Below are 22,065 nucleotides of genomic sequence, written 5' to 3' on the forward strand. Positions count from 1 at the left end.
TTCACAGCTCCTTGGCACCTTCCTCGCCTTGTGCACTGGGAGGGAGTCAGAGCCCTCCCCAACGAGCTGCAAAGGGCTGCGGCCTCTCCCGCCCTGGGACACACCCAGTCACAGCTGAGTCTCCCTCTCCCTTCTGGGCAGGGACTAGTCCCTGTCCTCCAGGAGACTTTTTATCACCCGATCACAGGGGGGTGGTGCGTTTAAATCGCGATTTAATATATAATTGATTATAAGCTATAATCAATAAGATATAATTAATATATAAGCAATTATATATAATTGACAGTCCTCAATTAAATATGCTTTGGGGTCCTTATTTGAAATAGGTGAGGATACCGGCCTACATAAGCAAACATTGATTTAAGAGCAAATCTTCAAAAGCACTTAATCAGCACAATGATGCAAGGGCTTAATTAAGCTCACAACTGCTAATGGATTTAGGGTGTCATTCATTCACAGTTATCGAAGTCTGGCTTGTTCCCTCCTTTGTGCACTAGCAAGTTACCCCTCAGAAAGGTTTGATTTTTTTTTTTCCCCCCCTTTCCTTGTGGGTCTGATACCTAGCTAGAGCAGCAAGCTGATCTGGAGGGCCACACTGCTTCATGATCTCTACAGCTGGCACGAGAGAAGCACTGCCCATTTTGGCAGCAACCCCATTAGGTGAGCCTAAGCCAAAGTGTATTTTCTGCTGGTGGCTGAGCACTTGCAGCTCTTGATATAAAATGCTCAAGCAGTGGCAAAGTTGATTAAACCCAGGAATTTATTCTAATGGCTTCTTTCAGGACAATCCTTACTGCTATAATGTATTGTTGCATAGTAAAAACCCATCAAAATCTCTCTTCTGAGTAAGTAAACAGGTTCTGCTAGGATATTCCTCCTTAAAGATTGTCTGCAGCCATGCACTTCAGAGCAAGAAAGGGACTGTTATCAATATCCTTGTCTAAATTCCTACACAATGTATGTCAAAGAGACTCAGTCCAACAATTCCTGCATCAGGCTTTTGTTCCAAGCTACAGTTAGAGCCGTAACAAACTCTCAAGGCTGGATTTCAAACAGGCCCTCTGCTCTCCTCTCTCGCAGGCAGCCAAGCTATTTGCAAACACTTTCACGCATTCTCCTGCCCCTGAGAAATGTAGACGACAGCTTACCACAAGCAGAATGTGTGAAAATGCTTTTAAAAAGCCCAGCTGCTGGCCTGTTATTCATAGACAAAGAGTGAAAGTGCTTTTAAATACTCCCTTGCCTTCCACCCTGTAAACTCTCGTTTTTTGCAAAAGGAACTTTCCCCTTTTCAGGCTGAAAACATCACGTGGGCCGTCTCCCCTGCCCCAGCATATAGTTGCTCTAGCACCACGCATACTACTCTCACTAAGGCTCTGCCCAAACTATAGTACTGGATGAAAAAACAACCCCACCAAAGAAACAACCCACCCCACCCCCAGCTGTGTCTGCTTTTAGATTCTCAGTATTTCAATGTATTTTTTGACACGGTCTCCCACAGCATCCTCGCAGCTAAACTGGGGAAGTGTGGTCTGGATGATCGGGTAGTGAGGTGGATTGTGAACTGGCTGAAGGAAAGAAGCCAGAGAGTGGTGGTCAATGGGACAGAGTCCAGTTGGAGGTCTGTGTCTAGCGGAGTCCCTCAAGGATCGGTTCTGGGACCAGTTCTATTCAATATATTCATTAATGACTTGGATGAGGGATTAGAGTGCGCTGTCAGCAAGTTCGCTGATGACACAAAACTGGGAGGAGTGGCTGATGTGCTGGAAGGCTGCGCAGCCATTCAGAGAGACCTGGACAGGCTGGAGAGTTGGGCGGGGAGAAATTTAATGAAATATAACAAGGGCAAGTGTAGAGTCCTGCATCTGGGCAAGAACAACCCCATGTACCAGTACAAGTTGGGGACAGACCTGTTGGAGAGCAGCGTAGGGAAAAGGGACCTGGGGGTCCTAGTGGACAACAGGATGACCATGAGCCAGCAGTGTGCCCTTGTGGCCAAGAAGGCCAATGGCATCCTGGGGTGTATTAGAAGGGGTGTGGTCAGCAGGTCGAGAGAGGTTCTCCTCCCCCTCTACTCTGCCCTGGTGAGGCCGCATCTGGACTATTGTGTCCAGTTCTGGGCCCCTCAGTTCAAGAAGGACAGGGAACTGCTAGAGAGAGTCCAGCGCAGAGCCACGAAGATGATTAAGGGAGTGGAACATCTCCCTTATGAGGAGAGGCTGAGGGAGCTGGGTCTCTTTAGCTTGGAGAAGAGGAGACTGAGGGGTGACCTCATTAATGTTTCTAAATATGTAAAGGGCAAGTGTCAAGAGGATGGAGCCAGGCTCTTCTCAGTGACATCCCTTGACAGGACAAGGGGCAATGGGTGCAAGCTGGAACACAGGAGGTTCCACTTAAATTTGAGGAAAAACTTCTTTACGGTGAGGGTGACTGAACACTGGAACAGGCTGCCCAGAGAGGTTGTGGAGTCTCCTTCTCTGGAGACATTCAAAACCCGCCTGGACGCGTTCCTGTGTGATATGGTCTAGGCAATCCTGCCCCGGCAGGGGGATTGGACTAGATGATCTTTCGAGGTCCCTTCCAATCCCTAACATTCTGTGATTCTGTGATTCTGTGATTTTTAAATATCAACATTATCCATAATTAGTTGATTCTTAAGTAAAAAAGCTGGAAATTGAAAGGAGTTCTATTTGTTTTCATACAAGTAGTCAATCCAAATTAATTCCAATTAGGTGAATAAACAATACTCTGCTACAGCTAAAGCAGAAATTCTTCAGAAATGGGGGATTTAAAATTAGCAAGAAAGCTATGTAAGGTAAAAATGAAGAAACAAATTTAATTACAAACCATAGATAGAGAATATTTCCTTGAATAATGCTCAGATTTTAATCCATTATTAAAATCCATGATTTTCACTATATTGTTCAAAGGTTGTAAACAACAATACCACTCAACATGGGAAAAAAATGATAGTTTATTTTAAATTTCAAGGTTGCCTACCTGGGACTAAGATGCTGAAGGAGTTGAACCTTCTTTCTCATTCGATCCTGATTTTGCTTCACATTCTTTGCAAGTATGATGACAATGCCTACAATGTTGAAAGCAGATAAAGTATTCAAGAATTTTTCTGGATTTCTTCTAATATAACCATATAGCATGCTGGCAAATGTTCTTGAAGAAGTAATCTCTTGCCTGTGTTCTCCAATTGACGTAACTGCTTTATGGGACATGAACTGCAAAAGATGACATCTAAATGTCTCAACCAATAAAACCCCATTAATTATTATTTTTAACTACCATTTCCAGCAATCACTAAAACGTAATAGGATTTTCTAAGCAGGAAAAGACAGTCCTTGCCATTGTACCTATCAATAACGAGCAGAGTTAGGAGCAAAGCATGTAATACAACAGAGTGACAAATAGCCACTTTGTGTAACACCATGTGTGGAAAGTAATAGCTTTGTTATGAGGGGGAATAATGGAAGTGGAGAGACACATGAACAATGAAGAAGCTTCCCATGATCAGTCAGGCATTTTCATAGGCATGAAAGCTCACGTTGGTATGGCAGAAAGATGTGGAAAGACAGAGGAGAATGATTTTGTGGATAGGATTTTTGGAAATGTATTTTGCATGTGAAAGGTGCATATGAGAAGCCATATTGGGAATGAAAAGTAGTACTGGCAATTGAAGGAGGAGCTTGGAAGGAAGTCAGAGTGTGATTTGAGGGGAAAGAGTACTTTACATGAAGTTTAGAAAACAATGACTAAAACATGGAGGTGGCAGGTGACAGGAGGCAACCATTGAGGTCTATCATATGGTTAGAGTTGCAAGGTGGAAAAAATACCCCTGCATTTTGTGCTCTCCATGGTTTGGCATGACACTATGAGGTTGGACAAAACCACAGGAGGTTGGAATGAGGGTTGAGATTGAAATTGTTAAAGTAGGAGGCTAGCATAAAAAAAATCTGCAGTGTATTTGGTCAGATGTATGGTACAAAGGAGGACTCAAAGGGCCGAGTGATATCATAGAAGATCGTGAGACAGTTAGAGGCACAATGCTAGATGAAAAGAGAACCAGTAACTCCTGTTCCATCACACTTCAAAGTATAATTTCATTTAAATAATTGATTTCCTAATAACAGGTTTAATAATAATAAAATAATAAAATAATGAAAACACTGAGTTTAATTTGCATTTTCTGAAGAATATTTAGTAGTTTCTAATACTGTCACATATAGCCTAAGAATATAAGAGTAGTACCTCATGACCTGATCACAAAATTTAAATTCACAGTTTTGCTGCATATTATTTTTACTATTTTAAAGACTATTTCGATCTAGAATTAATGATTTAAATAAGCACAAACCTTTTTTGTTTTGGACTACATGGTACAATACCAATTTTCTGGAACTTTTTTTGGCATTCTCCTATGTATGACAACTTTCCAATGGCAAAACCTAAGACACCAGCAACTATAAAGACAGATAACAAAACATTGTTAATATAAGAGCTTAAATCAAGAGTCTGCAATTGGCTCCATTTTAATCATACAAGGAATTGTATTTGGCATGTTTTCTCAAAACATGTCACAAACACATGTGAAGTTATACAGGGATTACAGGGATGATTTCAATAACTATTGAAAACCAGCTACCTATCATGAGACATAGCAACTGGTCCAAACCAAGGCATACAGGAAAAGGGTATCACATTCAGCTGGAATTACAACATTTAGATCCTAGATTTAGGATTATAGAGAGAGCCCATAATGAAATTAATTCACAATGTCCGCACTAATTTCTCTTGCCCTTGTATGCATACCATGGTATATTTCTAACGATTGTAATTTTAACACTATCTTCTCTCAGTTTCTAAGAAGCTAGAACGTCAGCCTGCCATATATCGCTCTAGGGCTTTCACTCATTACAGAGTAAGAATAAAAATATTACTTCAACATCCTCAATTTTCTGTTGAACTTCTGCTGAAGAGGGAATCAACTTCATTTCTTGCCATTTAAGAGCCACTTTATGGTACTGTACAGTTTCTGTGCTTTTATTTGTTTTCTTTATCAGCATGGTTATGAATTAGACAGTTAAGATCAATCAAATGAACATATGAAAAGGAACATACTATTTTATATGTACTACAATGGCTCCTTGATACCATAAGCTGTGTGATCTGCTAAGCATGGCTGATCAATGAGGCTGATGTTATTTATAAAACAAAGGTGAGACTGGAGTTTTTACCAATTTGAGAGGATACATTAAGTAAATATGAGCTGCTACTGAAAATGTTTACATTAAAAGAACCTTATTTCATATATTTATTTTTAAATACAGCAGACTTATGATTTCCGAGAGCACTGCAGTAACATCTCATAAATTCCGAAAAGGAAGAGTTTGAAAACAGATTCAGAGAGACGCATCTAAGGTCTGCATATCGCCTGTAAATGACCTTTCCTTTCCATTTAGAATTAGGTGCAACTTACTTGCCATCTTAGGTAATGCGCCGAATCTCGGGCTTGCTGAGACAATGCCTACAATAAACAGAAGTAGTCAGAGAGCTTATTCCCTTGAGGAACTCACCAGCACTCAAAACCAAAACAGTATTTTTCCTACAAGCTTTTGCATTTCTGAAGGTGAAGACTGTACAAAAAACTTAAAAGTCTGTTAACTCAATTTTAGGAACATAAGGGCACTTTCTATTCTACTAGTTCTTAGTGCAGCTGTTTTGGGGCAGCCCTAAGTCATAGGAGGAAAAAAATCTGGACTTTGCAGGATTCAGTTCAGGCAGGGATTCGGAGCGTAAACCAACATGAAGACAGCATGGCTGCCACTGGTGACACCTGCAGCACTGCAGGAGGATGAGATGGTGGCTCATGTTTCAGCACAAACCAACCTTGCAAATGTAACAGCTAACTGAAATCTCTTACTCGGGGTCCACCTCCTTGTGCTGTGAGAAGCAAGCCCAAACTGTTCTTTAGTAGTTTTCGGTGGCTATTGATTAAACTCGTGTTAAACTGTACCATTGGTATCTAGCCTCCTCCTCTGGGGAAGACAGATCATACATTTTGGTGTTTAACAGGAGCATACAGCGTGCTGAACAAGAAAACAAAAAGATTATCTTTAGCTTTTCCCACCAAAATCCACCTTCCCCCAGTTAACACCAGGAGGTGGAACCAGCATGCCTCTGAGAGCACGCGCATGTCTGTGTCTGTGCGCGCGCATGCCATGCTGTGGAGGAGGGCTCCACACAGCAAGATTGCCATGGGAAGGGAAGTGAACACTGGTTGCACTGTTACATGCATTCAGACAATATTAATGAGGCTCAGAAGCTCCAGCTCCTTCCAGAGCCAGTGTAATGTGTGCAGTCATCAGAGACGAGTGTTCAGACAGAGGAGCATTCAGTCTATGCTAAGTGCAAGGGCCTTCGCCCACTGACATCTATGCAATTTTAAATTGGGTCTCTCAAGGGAGGAACAAAATTGTTGTTTGTTTCTAAACACACCCCCCTCTTCCAATTGTTGACACACAATAATGATTATTTAATACAGGCTTTTGTTAATTCACAGCTGATAAGAAATGTGCAAATACAATGGAGAGAAAGTGAGAAGAGTAGCTGGTGCCAGAGGGTAGCATGTGAGCTACCGAGACAACCCCAGTGCCCTTCCTATCACTGCTCACCCTTTTTCAAATGTGTAATCCTTTGCCTTCCCTCACACACTCTCCCTTGCTCCTTCCCTCCCTGTCTGCCTACAAGCTCATAGGTCAAGGATGCAACAGGGAACCTACATCAGCCTCTTGTGCTATAGCACAGCTTTTAGGTTTTCTACTCTAGTCCTCCTGAAAATATTAGTAAAAAAAAAAAGAAAGAATGAGATGAGGAGGAAACATGATAATAGTGGCTGGAACAATAGGGGCTTGCAACTACACACAGGGAGAAAAGGCTGAGCCGTTTCCACCTCCTCCATTTGCTGTCTCCCACCACCCATCTCTTATAGCCCTTGGATTCTTTTCTGCTTCTTGCTTCAGGCCCTGTATTTTTCTCTTTTCTGGCCTGCCCTTGCTGTAACCAGCTGCTAATGCAGGCTGAAGGACTGTCTTATTTGCTCCTGTGGGATACACACATTTTAGTGGTCTTCAGGGTGGACGCCCTTCACTCTTTACCCAAAACACTAACCTAAGCCTTATTATTAGTCAAGACCCTCAGAAGGGCAACTCAAGATGCAATGTGTAGAACCAGGCTCATCCATCACATAAATGGAATACAATTCTCTTTTGTGTTAGCCTGCAGATCACAAGCCATCTCTACAAAAAGCTCTCTGTCTCCTCACTTCGGCAGTATTCCTTGTCCCTTTGCACCAAAGCTGTATTCATATTGATACATGGTCACTGTAAAAACATTGCCAGCATTTTTCAAATAAACCAACAGTTAGAGCTACAGTACCCAGATCTGATCCCCTGCTCAGGTTGTACAATGCTCTGCTCTACAAGCAGCCTTAGTGAAGACTCTACTCAAATACATGTGATCATGGTGACAGAATCTAGCCACCAGTCTTTAAATTCATGAATTCTCTTTTCAGTTCATGTTCTTTCAAAAGAGTGACTGTGGCAATGCATACATAATGATCAAATCACTATAACAATGATGGAGATGAGTGAGAGGAATATTGATCTTGAAAAACAGCAGACTTTAGGGAAACTTGCATTTGAGTAGCGATTCCAGAGTCTCAACTTTGTAACTTAGGACCATCATGTATATTTTATATTTACCTTTTAAAACTAGCCCCTGGGTGACAAGCATGCTCCCAAGAGACAAAGGAAGAGCTGTAAAAATAAAAAGGAGGAATGTATCTGGTATCAGCCAAAATTTGTTACCTATTTGTTAAATACATTACTCTTTTATATGTTAAGTGTTTTATATGTTAAATCTTTTATATGTTTATAATATTAAACACATTACTCATCTTCTAAACATTAACTTTGCGTACTGTCTTAATCATGTCTTACATCTCCTCATTCAGATTACTATCTCTTCAAAGCAAGAATGTGTTCACACAGTGTCAGACATCAGGCATGCTGTAGCATCTGCAGCTAATGCATTATATATATTTATTAAATAATAGCTTCCATAATCTGAATATCTCCTCTCAGTACTGCAACACTAGTAATGACAGAGCTCTGATTAAATGCTGAAACCCTTTTCAATCTGCTTTCAGAAAATGTATAATTTAGATACAAACTGATATGGTGGACTTAAAAGGCAGTAAAACACTGAGTAACTAATCTTTTAGATGTCCTAACACCTAAACAGTTTCACAAACGCAAGACACACAGCCACGCCTGCCTTTCATTCAAAGGCAAGAATAAGTATGTAATGAAGTAAAACATTCCTAGGGTTGTTTTAATAACGGACTTCAAGAATAGAACCAACTCTATGGTTGTTGAAGTAAGTTCATATTAAACAAGAATTTAATTCAACCGCCTTTACCTACAATGATTACGCAAATAATTCAACTAACCCTATAATAACCTATTGCTCAACTTAAGGTGACAGCGTTAACTCACAATAATATTCCAACAAAACCCAATGTATTACAATAAACAGCATGGCATTTTGCAGCCAGTTTTGCATAAGTACATCAGGAAGTCATTCTCAGTGTGATAACAACAAGTTGGATCACTCACCTCTGTACCAGAAACTTTCCTTTTTGCATTCTTTACGGATCCTTGCAATTTCTCCAGCATTGTCAATTTCTGAGACAGGACAATAGAACATCGGCTGAAAGGATAAACCTGGGTTACTTTATTGAATTTAATCTCACAGACTGAAAAAAAGATCAATTAAAGAAGACAAATTACTTAAAAAACAAACAAAATACAATGCAAAAACCAACCAAACAAGCAAAACTCCTGTTGTTAGCAGTGTGATGAAATATTTGATACCCCAATACAGAAACAGAAAGAACTAATAGGTTTTAAGTTAAAACTACTCATCCTGTTGGTCTGTACTTTCCTAAAATAGCTCAGCTGCTGCTTACCCCAGAAGTATATTGCTTTATTTCTGTTAGCCATTTCATTCTCATGAGCTACATCAGCTTTCTGGGAAAGAAATGACAGGAAATGAAGGCAGAGTGGTAGTTTCTAAAAATAAAGTTCTGCCCTGTACAGAAGTAAATTTAAGTTTAGTAAGAGCAGATTTTGCAAGTATTCAGAAAAGGGCCAATATAAACTCTGTCAGATTCCCCTAACTAGCCTGACTTTCTCTCTGAGCAGTTTAAATATATTCACGGCATTAACTGAACTCAACCATACTGGCTTCATGATCATAATCATTAGCTTGCTGACAGACTTCTTTCAGGCTAATGGTAGGGGTTTTTTTTTCCATTTTGATTATGAGAAAAAAGTGACAGTATTCTCTCTTGCATTCTACTATCCAAGATATTGACATTATTTTTCTTTCTTTAAGAGATGACTCGGTTATCAGTGTTGGCACTTGTAGTATCATTGTTGGACATCTGCAACATACAGGCGTGCTGGATTTGGCTGGGAAAGAGTTTCTTTTTTCTTCATAGTAGCTGGTATGGTGCTGCGTTTCAGATTTGTGACCAAACCAGTGTTGATAACACAGGGATATTTTAGCTACTGCTGATCAGTGCTTGCACAGCGTCAAGGCTTTTTCTATTTTTCAGGCTGCCTGCCAGCGAGGAGGCTGGGTGTGCATGAGAAGATGGGAGAGGACACAGTTGGGACAGCTGACCTCAGCTGACCCAAAGGATATCCCATACCATATGGTGTTGTGCTCAGCAATAAAAGCTGGGAGGAAGAAGAAGTCATCATGAAGTTAAAATTAGTTGAAATCCTAACATTTTTCTGTAAAACCACAACCTTTACAAACATACCTGTTCTTGAAAGTAAAACCAGACTTCGTAGAACAAGCAGTGCCTTGGGAAAAAGAGCTCATTAGTCTGTTATAGGATTCTACCTCATTTTTATGCCTGACTGATCCATGATTTTGTAACCATAATAATGAAATGCATTTATTGGCTGCAGCCACACATTTCACATTTTAGCTAATTAGTATCTCAGTCCTTCTTGAAGCACTGCTCCCACTACAGTTAATGGTGGTGCTGCTTGGGTAAACACTAGAGAACTAACTCCACTCCAGACCCTAGCGAACCACTCCAAACTGGTTTCACAGCAAGGTCACAGAGAATACAATAAAATCCAAACAGGCTGAGTGAAAGATAAGGAAATGAGTGTCAGGGCCTAAAGTGCACCAACAGGCTTTGCAACCTTTCTGCCCCATACACACCCTGCCAGGGATTTAGTTGCTTGGGCTCAAAGTCAGCACTAAAATGGCACAGTTGTATAACGCTGAATTAGATTGCTGTGAAAAGAGCAAAGCTGGGAGAAACAGCTGCAAGAAGCTTTGCCCAGGGCCTCTGCCCCTCAGCTCAGGAGCTGCATTTAAACTCAGGCCCTTGCCTTAACTGTGTTGTAGGTATGCCTGTACCTGGCCTTTTACCATGATGATCCCTGTCTTGCCTTGCTAACTTGCTGTCCTGGCTTACCAGCATACTTGCCTTATTCCTATGGACTTGACTGGCAATCACTGGACTGACTGTTGGCTTACCCTGGTTAATGTCACTGGATCTGTTCTGCTCCTTTTTTTGGGGTACTGAGGTCACAAGTCCTTCCTGCTTTGCTGTCACTCATGGCTCCTGGGTCACCTTCCCTTGCAGATCAGCCCACTTCTGCTGCTCTCTGGCAGTGACTGGTTAGCAACAAGGTCATACCACGTTTAAATTCCTTATGGTTAATTACATGCTTATAGCATAAACTGGTAAAATCTGAACCCCTGTGGGTAGATGATTTCTCCAGCAGAGGAGAATGCTCAGCTGCCATACAGCTGGAGGGCACGTTTTTGTGCAGTACTGTTCCCTTCTCCCCTTCTGAACACATACACACGCGCATACACACACGCACAACTTGACAGGGACAGGTTATACCGGAATAGTGCTCACACACTAGGGCTCTGCCAATTTGTAACTAGTTTCACAGGATCACAGAATCACAGAATGGTTGGGGTTGGAAGGGACCTCTGGAGATCATCTAGTCCAACCCCCTGCCAAAGCAGGTTCCCCTAGAGCACGTTGCACAGGGTCACGTCCGGGCGGGTTTTGAATATCTCCAAAGAAGGAGGCTCCACAACCTCCCCGGGCAGCCCGATCCAGTACTCTGTCACCCTCAAACTAGTGTCACCTTCACTAGCATAGCATAAATCAGAGCCCACTATCTTAAGACTCAAAAGCTCCTAGCCCTCTGAGTGTAGTGAATCGGGAAGAATAACACATAGCCCTTTCCTCTCTTCATTTATATGCTTAAGCTAACAGACATCTTTTTTTTCTTCAATAAGAGCGACCAATGCAAAATCCTCAGTTATTCACTAATGATAGCATCAAAATAAAAGGAAGGAAACCCAGCTTACCCAGCCAGTTTGCTTTAGTGGAGATGTCTGACTCTCCTGTTGGGTTGTTTCAGAAGACATTGTCTCTTTCCTTGTACTCTGCTGCTGATCTTGCTCAGCAGAAATTACATGTTTTATGCTTGGCTATCTCTCTTCCTGCTAGGTACAAAGGTAAAAAGCCAAAGTATCACATTGATACTGTAAGTTCAGTGTTCACCTAGAAATAGTAATGATCCAGTTGAAAGGAGTGTATTTTTTTACAACAGACAGCATCCAGTCACCTGATTATATGCAGTTTACAGCACAGTGTATCACTGATTAGCAATACAGAGTTGCATGTAGCCTAATTCAAACAGGGAAGTGGGTAAGTACAATTAGGTGCTGGATCGTGACTTAGCACAGCACTCTCAATCATAAAGAAATGCGAACAAATATGAGCAAGTCATCCAAAACCTTTCTAATTTTTATTGTATTGCAGGTAAAAAATTTAGCTTCTTTAGGGTGCTGTCCACAATCAATCACTGTACTACTACTGTTCTCATTGCCATCATCTGAAGTTTTGATTCCACAGGACCCACAATGCAAGCCTATCACAAACCACATCTGCGTTTCCAACAAACACAATCCAGTTACAAACATGCTTAAAAAAAATCTATAAGAATAAATAGATTCCAAAGAGTTTTAGAATTGCCATCTTCCATGCCTGAGAATTGTGCTGCTAGGGAAAAGCAAGAAGGAATCCCATTAATTTCTGGAGTAATACAAATACCTAAACTGTGATTTTTACCTAGCACTTTGCTGCATGGTCTGTCACCTTATTTACCAACATACAGGGCACTGCTGCTTTTCAAAAAGTACTGCTGAGAATGGTGGCACCGAGCAAGGCTAAAGTGACTGCGAAGGACAGAGTTAAAGAGGAAATATATGCAACAATTTAATAACCTGAATGGTTTTTGGCATTCATAATAATACTGTATAAATGCCGTGGTTTATTTTCCACTTATTTTGGGGTCAGTTACACGGCTATAAAGTTGAAGTAATGTCTGCTTCATGCCCACTGGATATTCAGACAGCAATGCTTTTTTAAGTGATGGAACAGAAGCAACACGACCTCCTCTCCCCTTGGTAAAAAGACTCAATTAAGCATTGCATTCACACCAATCTGCACTTCATTCTCAGCCACTCTCAAAAATGACAATGACCACTGTGTCTTTGAAAAAATTTTAAGTTTCAAAATCCACATCGTGTTAGGAAAGCCCACAGCTCTTCACTGTCTGCCTCACCCTGACTAACAGCAATTTAATTTTCCATCAGTCTCTTGTCATTTAATGCAAAAAAGGAGATAAAAGATGAGAAAAATGCATAAAACTTTAAAGAGGTTTATGTCAATCAAAGACACAAAATTTTCTTACTCTTATCTGCTTTCTTATTCTTATCTGCTCATGAAGCCTCCCTATGCAGACACTTGCATAAAAAGCATCACTGGAAAGTACTACTGACTGATATGGTTTCTAACTGCTGCAACAGATTTTAAGTGCTCATCTTTTTCACCAGGATAAAAAAGCCGAGTCACTGGAGAAAATAACTGAAAAAAAAAGTAAGGAGTATAAATTAGGTTATAAAAATTTGCAGCTTGCAATTAACCTCCTGTATTGTCTTCAGCATACATTTCTCCAGAATTATACCTCATTCAGCTACACTTCCACTTCAACGTAACAAAGAATCAAAAAAATATGTAACCCTTTAAGCAGCTTCCAGGTAGCTCTCCCACTTGGGATGAAAGCTGAAAGCTACACTGGCAAGAACAAAGCAAAGGGACAGAGTCGAGGTAATAAAAATATTATTTAATTGAATTATTAATATTACTACTTAGCATGCATGCTGCCTCCTATCTGAGGAACACAAAAGTGTTCCAGTGTTTTGGGGCATTGTGTCCTGGAAAGACAACCGTCATCCTGAAAAATAACTTTATTTGCATTGACCTATTGAAGAAATTTAACTTTCTTGCATATTTTTACTGTAACACTTATTGCTGTTTTCTCAATCTAACTATGTAATTGTCAGTGTAACAATTAACTCTATATTGTCTTAGCTGCCTTGGGAAGAATTCCCTAATGATGTTATTCCTCTGTTTAACTGAAATACCTATATAACACTTTAAATCAATGTGGTTTACAAGGATCAAATATTCAAAAAACTTTTTCCTATTGTACAAGAACTGTTCTGGATAATTTACTCATTTACAGAAGAAAAGGCTAATATAAGACTTCTGAATGATCTCAAGGTTTTGATACTTCTAACTGGCTGATAAAGAAGCAGTATGCAAGAAGATAGCTACATTTTTTGGATGTGAGAAAATTGCTCATGTTAACTGGTATATGCAGTTGACCGTGATCAACAGTGGAGATACTGCACATTTACCCAGGGTAGGTGCCACTGAAGTACAATGATCACAGAGACAACTCGTTAGGACTTCAGAGAGGCCCTTCACAACTGAGTGTCCGTTGTGAGGAAGAGGGCAAGACTCACTATGATGTTTCACATGTAACTTCTGAACTGGCACTTTATTTTAGATCCAGGCTTTTATTTCGAAGGAGAGCCAACTGAGCAGCTGCACTAGGTCTTCCATGAAAAGCTCCCTACCAACAACTGGGTGGACACCATGAAGCAGGTGAATGCCTCGCACTTGCCCAGCCGAGCCTCTGCAGCACCTGCGCAGGCATCTGCTGGCAGTCACTCATCCAGGGCACTGTGAGAACAAGCTATTAGTTCGTGCTCGTTGCGTGCTCTAAGGGCTCAGGATGCGGCTGGGGACGTGCAAAACGCCGGGCGGTCCGGGTTTCGTGGGAGGGAAGAGTGGCTGCAATCAGGCCCAGGGCAGGCGTCCGCTCCAGCCCACAGTGGTCTTCCCCTCCGACCCGGCCACCGGGCCTGTCACACCCAGCCCAGCCCGCCTCCGTGCCACGGCCCCGGCGCTGGGCGAAGGCCTGAGGGGAAGGGGAGAGGGCAAGGTGTCGGGCGCTGGGGCCAGATTCCCCTATGAGCCGCCGCCGGCCCCCTGCACCGGGCCGGCCGCCGAGAGCCACGCCAGCCCCGGCCTTCCTCCCGCCGTGACGCCGGAGAAATCCGGCACGGCGGAGCTCAGCCCCTCCTGGAGGGAAAGGAGGAGACTGACGCTCCCCTGGGCCGCGGCGCGGAAGGTGGCTGGCGGCGGGCCGCGTCCCCGGACCGCGCTCACCCCCCGCAGGGCGCCGGGCCAGTGGAGGAAGGGGAAGAGGGCAGCGCGGCCCGGCCCATCCGCGGCGGGGCCCGCACCGCCCAGCCCCGGAAGCCCGTGAGGAGCGGGGACCCGGCGGCACCGACTGTCCCACGCCCGCCACAGCCCTGGGGGTGCCTGCCCGCTGCCGCTGGGCTCCACCGCCATCTCCTGGCCGCCGGCGGCAGGGCCAGGCGGGGCAGGCAGCCCACGGCCCCGCAGAGCCCGGGCAGCCCGCCCGGCCCAGCCCGGCTGAGGGCAGGGAGCCGCCGGGGCAGGTGCTGCTGGGGAGTGAAGGCGAAACGCCGCTCGCGCGGGGCCGAGCAGTGAGCGCCGAGCTCTCCGCACCCCCTGGCTCCGGGTCCTGCCGGTATCTGTGGATAAATTAGCAGCTCCCGGCTCCTCACCGGCTGCTCCCGGAGAAAAACAGGGAGTGAACGCGCTAGTGAGATTACTTCCGAGTTCTCGTATTCCCCAAAAGAAATTCAGAACGCTGTTTTAGCAATGGTGTTTGTTAATCACGTTAACAGTCACCTAACAGTGTACAACACGCGGTGCTGGGGGCTGTCATACGAACTGAAAATATTTTGTGGAAACTTAATGAAATCTTGTTCTTTAAAAAAGAAGTGACATTCAATTTTGCCCATTTTGGAAAGTAAAGCATTGCTTACCTAATTTGATTTTAATACAATGATGCTTATCAATACATTTTAATATCAATATTAACAAGAAGTAAATAAAAAGTAAACAAATAAGAAAAATAATTTGATCAATCAAAAATAATCTTGCAAGAAAAAGTTACCCTGAAAATGCCTGTTCAGGAGGTGGGGCTTGTTCATCTAGGAATACCGAAAAAAAAAAGTGTGCCACTTTCTCTGAAATGACAAATGCGATGCCTTTCTTTAATGGTAAACTTCATAAAACAAAGCATGTAAACCTGAGGTTTATTTTTGCATTTGCATCTTGTCTTGTTTTTTTGCAGTGAGACATAGTTTTTAGTAATCTAAATGGTAATATGACACTTTAGTGCTTATCTTGAAATGAATAGCTTGTGAGATCAGCATTATACTTCCTTCTCTTGCATGACCTTGGCATCTCAATTTCCTAATAAACATGACATAAGTCGTAGTTCATTTTCTTAAACCCAAAAGGCTTTCAGCCTCCAGAAGTCTTGGCTGCTTGAAGCCCCTTTCCCCAGAGTGTTCTCCCACTCTTGCCAGCCAAACCAGACCATTGGGCTTTGCTGCTGCAAAAGGTGCTCCTCACATGGATGTTTGGCAAGAGTGATGTCCTAAAACAGCCCTTAAAAGTGTACCTACACCTCCTGTGATCTAAGAGGTATCCTTGAAATCTTATGTGAAAAAAGATTTAATAGATACTGGCTGAATGCTATTTTGGAAACTACAAGAAAATCCCATGTGAGGTGAGTCCCTAATAACCAATTATTTCTTAGCTGGTTCAGCTTAAACTGGTCATAAAATGAAAAAGCACTGGAATGACAATGTCCTCATAGGGCATATGCATGCCCAGGGATAGCGGTGGCTTGGATTCTTGCACCTTCCTGTCCAAAAGTGCCTATTAAAAAAAGGTTAGACTTTGTTTTCATTTTAACCTCAAAGGTAAAGTTGATTATCACAATTGAATACGTTCCTTAGACACTCTTTGTTCTCAAGATTTACCCAAAAGTACTTCAGAGCTATGAAAATGGAGAGAAGTTGATAGAAACAAACCAATAAATGTTAGTGCTTCAGAATAATAAACACAAACCAAAAGAAAGATCCTTACTCCTCCTAGAACAAAACCAACCTTACACATCAAAGAAGAAACTGAGAGATACCAAAAATAAAACAACCAATAAGGAATTGAATCCTTGGCTGAGGAATTTTCTACTGCCAGAGTAGAAAGAGGTCAAGGAGCTGAGACTTCGCAAACTCGTGGAAGGGAAGGTTTACAGGCTCTGGCTGCTTGTCTGAAGAACCTTTTAGAAAATGCTGCAGGGTTGCCAGGATCCTGAGGTTCACCACATTCACCAAAGGCAAAGCCTTTCCAGTGTGTGTATTTAACAGAAACACTCCATGTATGCATACATCATGACAGGAGGAGGAACTATTACCAAATGTGATAAATATGGTTTGTTTGTTCATTAGAAAAATCACAAAGACTGTTAATTGCTTAAAAATTCCCTGGAAAACAAAGACCTGGAGTAACAAACACAGTTTGGTTACAAAAATGGATCAGTAATAAAAACATTTAGAGCATGGAAAACCGCCTAAGAATTACACTGTAGGGCACTGTTCTCATGCTAATAGGAGTAAGAGTTAAGGGTGAATGAAAAGACATCAAAAGTCACAGCAGGAAACAGTCAACATACTGCTGAGTAAAACATTAAACTGTCCTCACTAAGTACAAGAAATTATGTAATAGGTTTCTGTGTCCTGGCTGATCCTTGGGTGTACTTATTTCTATTTTACACTTGGTCTGGCCTATCTTTTAGTAGAAATGAATGGCTGACAATTACCAGATGTTCAAGCTTTAGGATTTTTACTTCTCAGCTTGAAGGCGGCTGTAAAATGGCCACAGTTTTCTCTTTTCTTAGGCTGCACAGCTATATGTGCAATTTCTTTCCTACAGTAAAGGCCTGCAACACTAGCTGATTGCAGCGGGGTTACAGGTGCTGAGATCCTGTAATCAGACTTGATTGTCCCTGCTGTTTCTAATACATATTGAAATGAATCAAGACCTATTATATGGAGCACATTACTGAAATTACTCTGGGGCAATGTTCGTGTATCATGTCCCACGGAACATTTTACTGAAAAAGGTCTTTAGCGAGTCTCAATATTTATTAGTCCTATGTTTTAGCGCTAATTTTCAAGAGATGAGGTTACACTTCAGCCCAGGTGTAACAAATGAATAGCATTTTGTAGCCAACATACCGTAACCTTGAGAAAATGACAACCAAATTAATGTTGAATATAAATATGCATATAGAGTTTTGCATGACAGAGGGACCTTGACAGGCTTGAGAGCTGGGCCTGTGCAAACCGCATGAAGTTCAACAAGTCCAAGTGCAAGGTCCTGCATGTGGGTTGGGGCAATCCCAAGCAGAAATACAGGCTGGGCGGAGAATGGATTGAGAGCAGCCCTGAGGAGAAGGACTTGGGGGTGATGGTTGATGAGAAGCTCAACATGAGCCGGCAGTGCGTGCTTGCAGCCCAGAAGGCCAACCGCATCCTGGGCTGCATCAAGAGTGGCCAGCAGGTCGAGGGAGGTGATACTGCCCCTTTACTCTGCTCTCGTGAGACCCCACCTGGAGTACTGTGTTCAGCTCTGGGGCCCCCAACATAAGAAGGACATGGAGCTGTTGGAGCGAGTTCAGAGGAGGGTCACAAAGATGATCAGAGGGCTGGAGCACAGAATCACAGAATCAGTCAGGTTGGAAGAGACCTCTGGGACCATCGAGTCCAACCATAACCTCTCCTATGAAGACAGGCTGAGAGAGTTGGGGCTCTTCACCCTGGAGAAGAGAAGGCTCCAGGGAGACCTCATAGCAGCCTTCCAGTATCTGAAGGGGGCCTACAGGAAAGCAGGAGTGGGGCTTTTTACAAGGACAAGTAGTGACAGGATGAGGGGGAACGGTTTTAAACTGAAAGAGGGTAGATTTAGATTAGATATTAGGAAGAAATTCTTTCCTGTGAGGGTGGTGAGACACTGGAACAGGTTGCCCAGAGAAGTTGTGGCTGCCCCCTCCCTGGCTGTGTTTAAGGCCAGGCTGGATGAGGCTTTGAGCAACCTGGTCTAGAGGAAAGGTGTCCCTGCCTGTGGCAGGGGAGTTGGAACTAGATGATCTTTAAGGTCCCTTCCAACCCAAACCATTCTATGATTCTATGATCCTATGTAAAGGTAACAATTAAGAAGCTTTACACTGTTGTGCAAACAGAATAGGCATCTGATGACCTGCAAGTCTTTGTGTTTCCACTGTGACTGTGGCAGGTGCCTAACTGTAAACTCAACCACCTCAGCTTTTTTCCAGAGTTGCTTTCTTAATCCTAATTTGTGTTCGTACTTCTATGTTGTTTTCCTCTACTTCTCTGTCACTTTCTTCTGCTTTTTAGTCATGCTCATTCAGGCACATGTCTACTGGGCAATATGCAAGGACAACTTCCCCAGGTGTCTGACAGTTCTTTTAAATTCCATGTGTTTATTTTGGGTTTCAAAACACACTTGTATTATAGCTGGAACCCAAATAAAGCACTGGTTTTTACAGTCACTAGCTTTAGAGACGTTTACCCCTGTCAATACCAATGTAATTGTGGGGCTGTAATTTATTTTCTGTTAGATTCAGATAATTTTTTATGTCTGTCTTAGGTTAAGGGCATATGCTCCTTTTTCTGTGAGTGGAAACTCCTGCTGTAGTATGCTGTTTTGGTTTTGCTGGTTTGCCATTATTGTATTCCTGTATAGATCAAACGCTATTGCTTTTTTATCAGCTACACACATGGCACTCCAAGAATAAAAAAATCTAGTGAAAGGCATTCCTACACATCTATGTGTAATGAAGCACCTTGTAAGCATTGACTTTTGTATTTCAGCCATGTCTGTTTTCATTTCAAAACACATTACACCTGAAAACTGCCACCTCTTGTGCTCAGATGCTTATCTGTTTGTCAACTCTACGGAGAGAACTGGAATGTAGCTTTGCTGTGTTTGACGCCAAACTTAGTTACTAAGAATCTCAGAGGGAGTACCCAGAATACAATGGCTAAATTTGTCAGGAATTGCATTATTTTCATTGCATTATGAGTTTAATGGAAGCCACACAAGCACATCAGGTTCATGATTCCAGTCATGTCTAGTTTTACTGGAACTCCACCTCTGAACCATGAAGCAAGATACTGTAATTACAAAAAGTGTTGCAAAATTGTTTCAAATATTTGTTGTCTGAATACATCCTGTAAGCGTCACACTCTTGCTACACAGCTACAAAAGCAGCCATGTTCTAGGTTTACTCTGGCCAAAGAACTCATCTTACAAGTTCCATTTGCATCATGCCACAGCAAGATGAAATGGCGTCATCACTTGCATAATCCTAAACCAGTGATAAGTGAACTTGGTGACTATTCTTGCATGGCTTTACTTAAATGAAGAAAATCAAAGATGCCTTTAGTTACGTGGAACTTGGAGAAGAGAAGGAAGGTCATTAAACCTACGAGTCTCATTCTTCCTCGCCTAGAGAGGTCAGCTTTTTCACCAAAACACTTAAATTCTTTTGTGGACTTTTGAAACATATTTATGTTTTCAAATAGCAACCAAAATTCAACAGAGTTTCTGTAGCTAGCCAAACCCCATTATACTGCAGCGTAAATTAATTACTTGATTGTGAGACTACTGGAACAAACTTTTCCTTAGTACTCTGCCCTCCGAAATGTTTTGACAGGAATTTATTGCTAGTAATAGGTCATATTTAACAGGTGTCGGGGGTTTATAGTTTACTCCTATGGCTTTGGAGTTTCACAGGTGCAAGGGAAAGAAAATGCATGTCATAAGGTTTATTTAGACCAGGACAGCAGCTTTAACACATATGCGAAAATATAGCTGGCAGTTTCATAGGGCACTGTATGAAGATTAATAAAACTTAAGAAGACAACATATTCCAACAGCAAAAGGGCTTTTTAGTTCTTAGCTCATAGTTACAAATTTACTTTTCATGCCAAAAATGGAATTCTAAAATTCAGATTTTGCTTATGTAATCCTTTTGGCAGAACTTGGCAGCTGTGATCATGGCTGGGTTCATACAGCTCAGGGTTTCCTCTAAAATTAACAAACAGAGTGGCTTAAGCCTCAACCCAGGGATCTCAGCAAACTAAATGCTTCTTTTGGTGCTTTTTGCAGGCAGGATTGTTTATCAGAAGTCGTTAGTCTGCTTTAAAGCAAAGAACATTTCATTAAGATGAGCACAGCACCAATCTGAACACCTGCCCCCTCCAAAAAAAAAGAGAGGTAATAAATAACAGTTAATCAACTATGTATTTATGCAATAGCACGTGAATCAGCTCCTCTTTTCCCCATCAGCCTGTGGGATGACAATCCTTTGCTTCTGTTTCGTTACTTGGTGGTGTGAATATCCAGTGCACAGACGCTCCTTTCGTAACACAGCAGTGAAGGGGTGAGATCTACTCACCCTTCCTTGTCACCGGGCTGTGAAGAATAAACTCTGGCCATCCAGGCAGACCTCCATGAAAAAATGCCTGGTTTAACTGAACGCCTCTTCACAGTCACCTCACACCGTGCCATCCTCTCTAGCTACAGTGCCATCTCGACGCAGGCTTTGCCACCGTGAGCCCTCTGTGACTGCACAGGCACCGGGTCTGTGGGGCTTTGCTGGGGCTCAGCCTGCTCTGCAGCCACCCTGCAGGCTCGGGCAGCGGGTCATTCCTCTCCCTCACTGGCCAGGGCACAGGAATGAAAGGGAACCTCGGCCCTCAGGAGCCGGAGGCCTAAGGAGCCGCTATTTCTGCCAGCGATGCTGTGTGGGCCGAGGCCGAGGGGCTGAACAGTGCCAGCCTGGAGACATTCCTCGCACCCAGCCCTGCTCCCCCAGGCCAGCACCGCGCCGTCACCCCTCTCTGGCAGGTTTCCCCCCTGCCCCTGCCCACGGCTGTGCAACCCCCGGGCCCCGCTCCGGGAGAAACGGCTCACCCACACCGTCCCATCACGGCCGGCGCGCACCCCGCGGAGCCACCCGCGCCCCGCCAGGGGGCGCTGTGGCGGCCGCTCGCCGGCGCCGCGTGCCGGGCGGGCTCCGTGAGGCGGGCGGCGGCGCCGCGCCCTGCCGGGCACTCGGGACTCGGCTCCGGGCGAGAGGGACGAAGCCTCCGCCGAGCCGAGGCGAGCCGAGCCGGGCAGCGTCGTGCGGCGATGTTCCCCCTGTGGAAGGCCGTTCTCTCGGAGAGCCTCCTGGGTAGGTGGCGGCGGTGCCGCCCGGCGGGTCTGGGGGCAGGGAGCTGTGAGAGGCCGCGGTGGGCTCGGCCAGGAGGCGGTTAACGGCACCGGTCGGCCTGCTTCAGCCCCGCTCGGGAGCCCTGCGGCACGGCAGCGCTGCGGTGTTCCCGGGAACGGCCGGCGCCCGTAGCGGGGCAGCCCCGGCATGGGGAGGTGTTACCGGTTAAAGCTCCTCCGCTGGAAAGGGGTAAATAATGGTCAGTGCGGAGTGTTCTTCTCTGGGTGCTTTTTTTTCGTCTAGTGGATCAGCCTCGGGTTTATTGCGTGCCCTCAGCTAAGTGTGTGTGCAGGTGTTCGTGTGAGCCGGTACTGAGCTGTGCTGTGCCGCCCGGAGCAGG

The 22,065-nt window shown here is 43.5% G+C and overlaps 2 protein-coding genes across 2 annotated transcripts in view; one reads left to right on the forward strand and one right to left on the reverse strand.

Annotated features, from left to right (window-relative positions):
• Positions 1-3,006: 3,006 nt before the first annotated feature.
• OCIAD2 (OCIA domain containing 2) lies at positions 3,007-11,550 on the reverse strand. The gene is made up of 6 exons (XM_068404326.1): positions 11,491-11,550; positions 8,688-8,781; positions 7,773-7,826; positions 5,489-5,536; positions 4,367-4,472; positions 3,007-3,088 (listed from the first exon to the last, which is right to left on the reverse strand). The coding sequence occupies exons 1-6, from the start codon at positions 11,548-11,550 to the stop codon at positions 3,007-3,009; spliced, it is 444 nt and encodes a 147-aa protein (XP_068260427.1).
• Positions 11,551-21,643: 10,093 nt separating this feature from the next.
• Positions 21,644-22,065, forward strand: part of CWH43 (cell wall biogenesis 43 C-terminal homolog) — a 28,999-nt gene continuing 28,577 nt past the window's right edge. The window contains exon 1 of the mRNA XM_068403970.1: positions 21,644-21,686. Coding sequence (XP_068260071.1) covers positions 21,644-21,686 — 43 coding nt within the window. The remainder of the gene's footprint in view (positions 21,687-22,065) is intronic.

The sequence above is a fragment of the Nyctibius grandis genome, chromosome 6 (assembly GCF_013368605.1).
Source record: "Nyctibius grandis isolate bNycGra1 chromosome 6, bNycGra1.pri, whole genome shotgun sequence".
NCBI classification, from domain to species: Eukaryota; Metazoa; Chordata; class Aves; order Nyctibiiformes; family Nyctibiidae; genus Nyctibius; species Nyctibius grandis.

Coding starts and splice junctions, on each gene's coding strand:
- OCIAD2 (XM_068404326.1), bottom strand. CDS start 11,550: ATGTCTTCTGAAACAACCCAACAGGAGAGTCAGACATCTCCACTAAAG. Junction 8,782..11,490: donor CACTAAAGCAAACTGGCTGG/GTAAGCTGGGTT, acceptor TTATCCTTTCAG/CCGATGTTCTATTGTCCTGT. Junction 3,089..4,366: donor TGTAGTCCAAAACAAAAAAG/GTTTGTGCTTAT, acceptor TCAACATTGTAG/GCATTGTCATCATACTTGCA.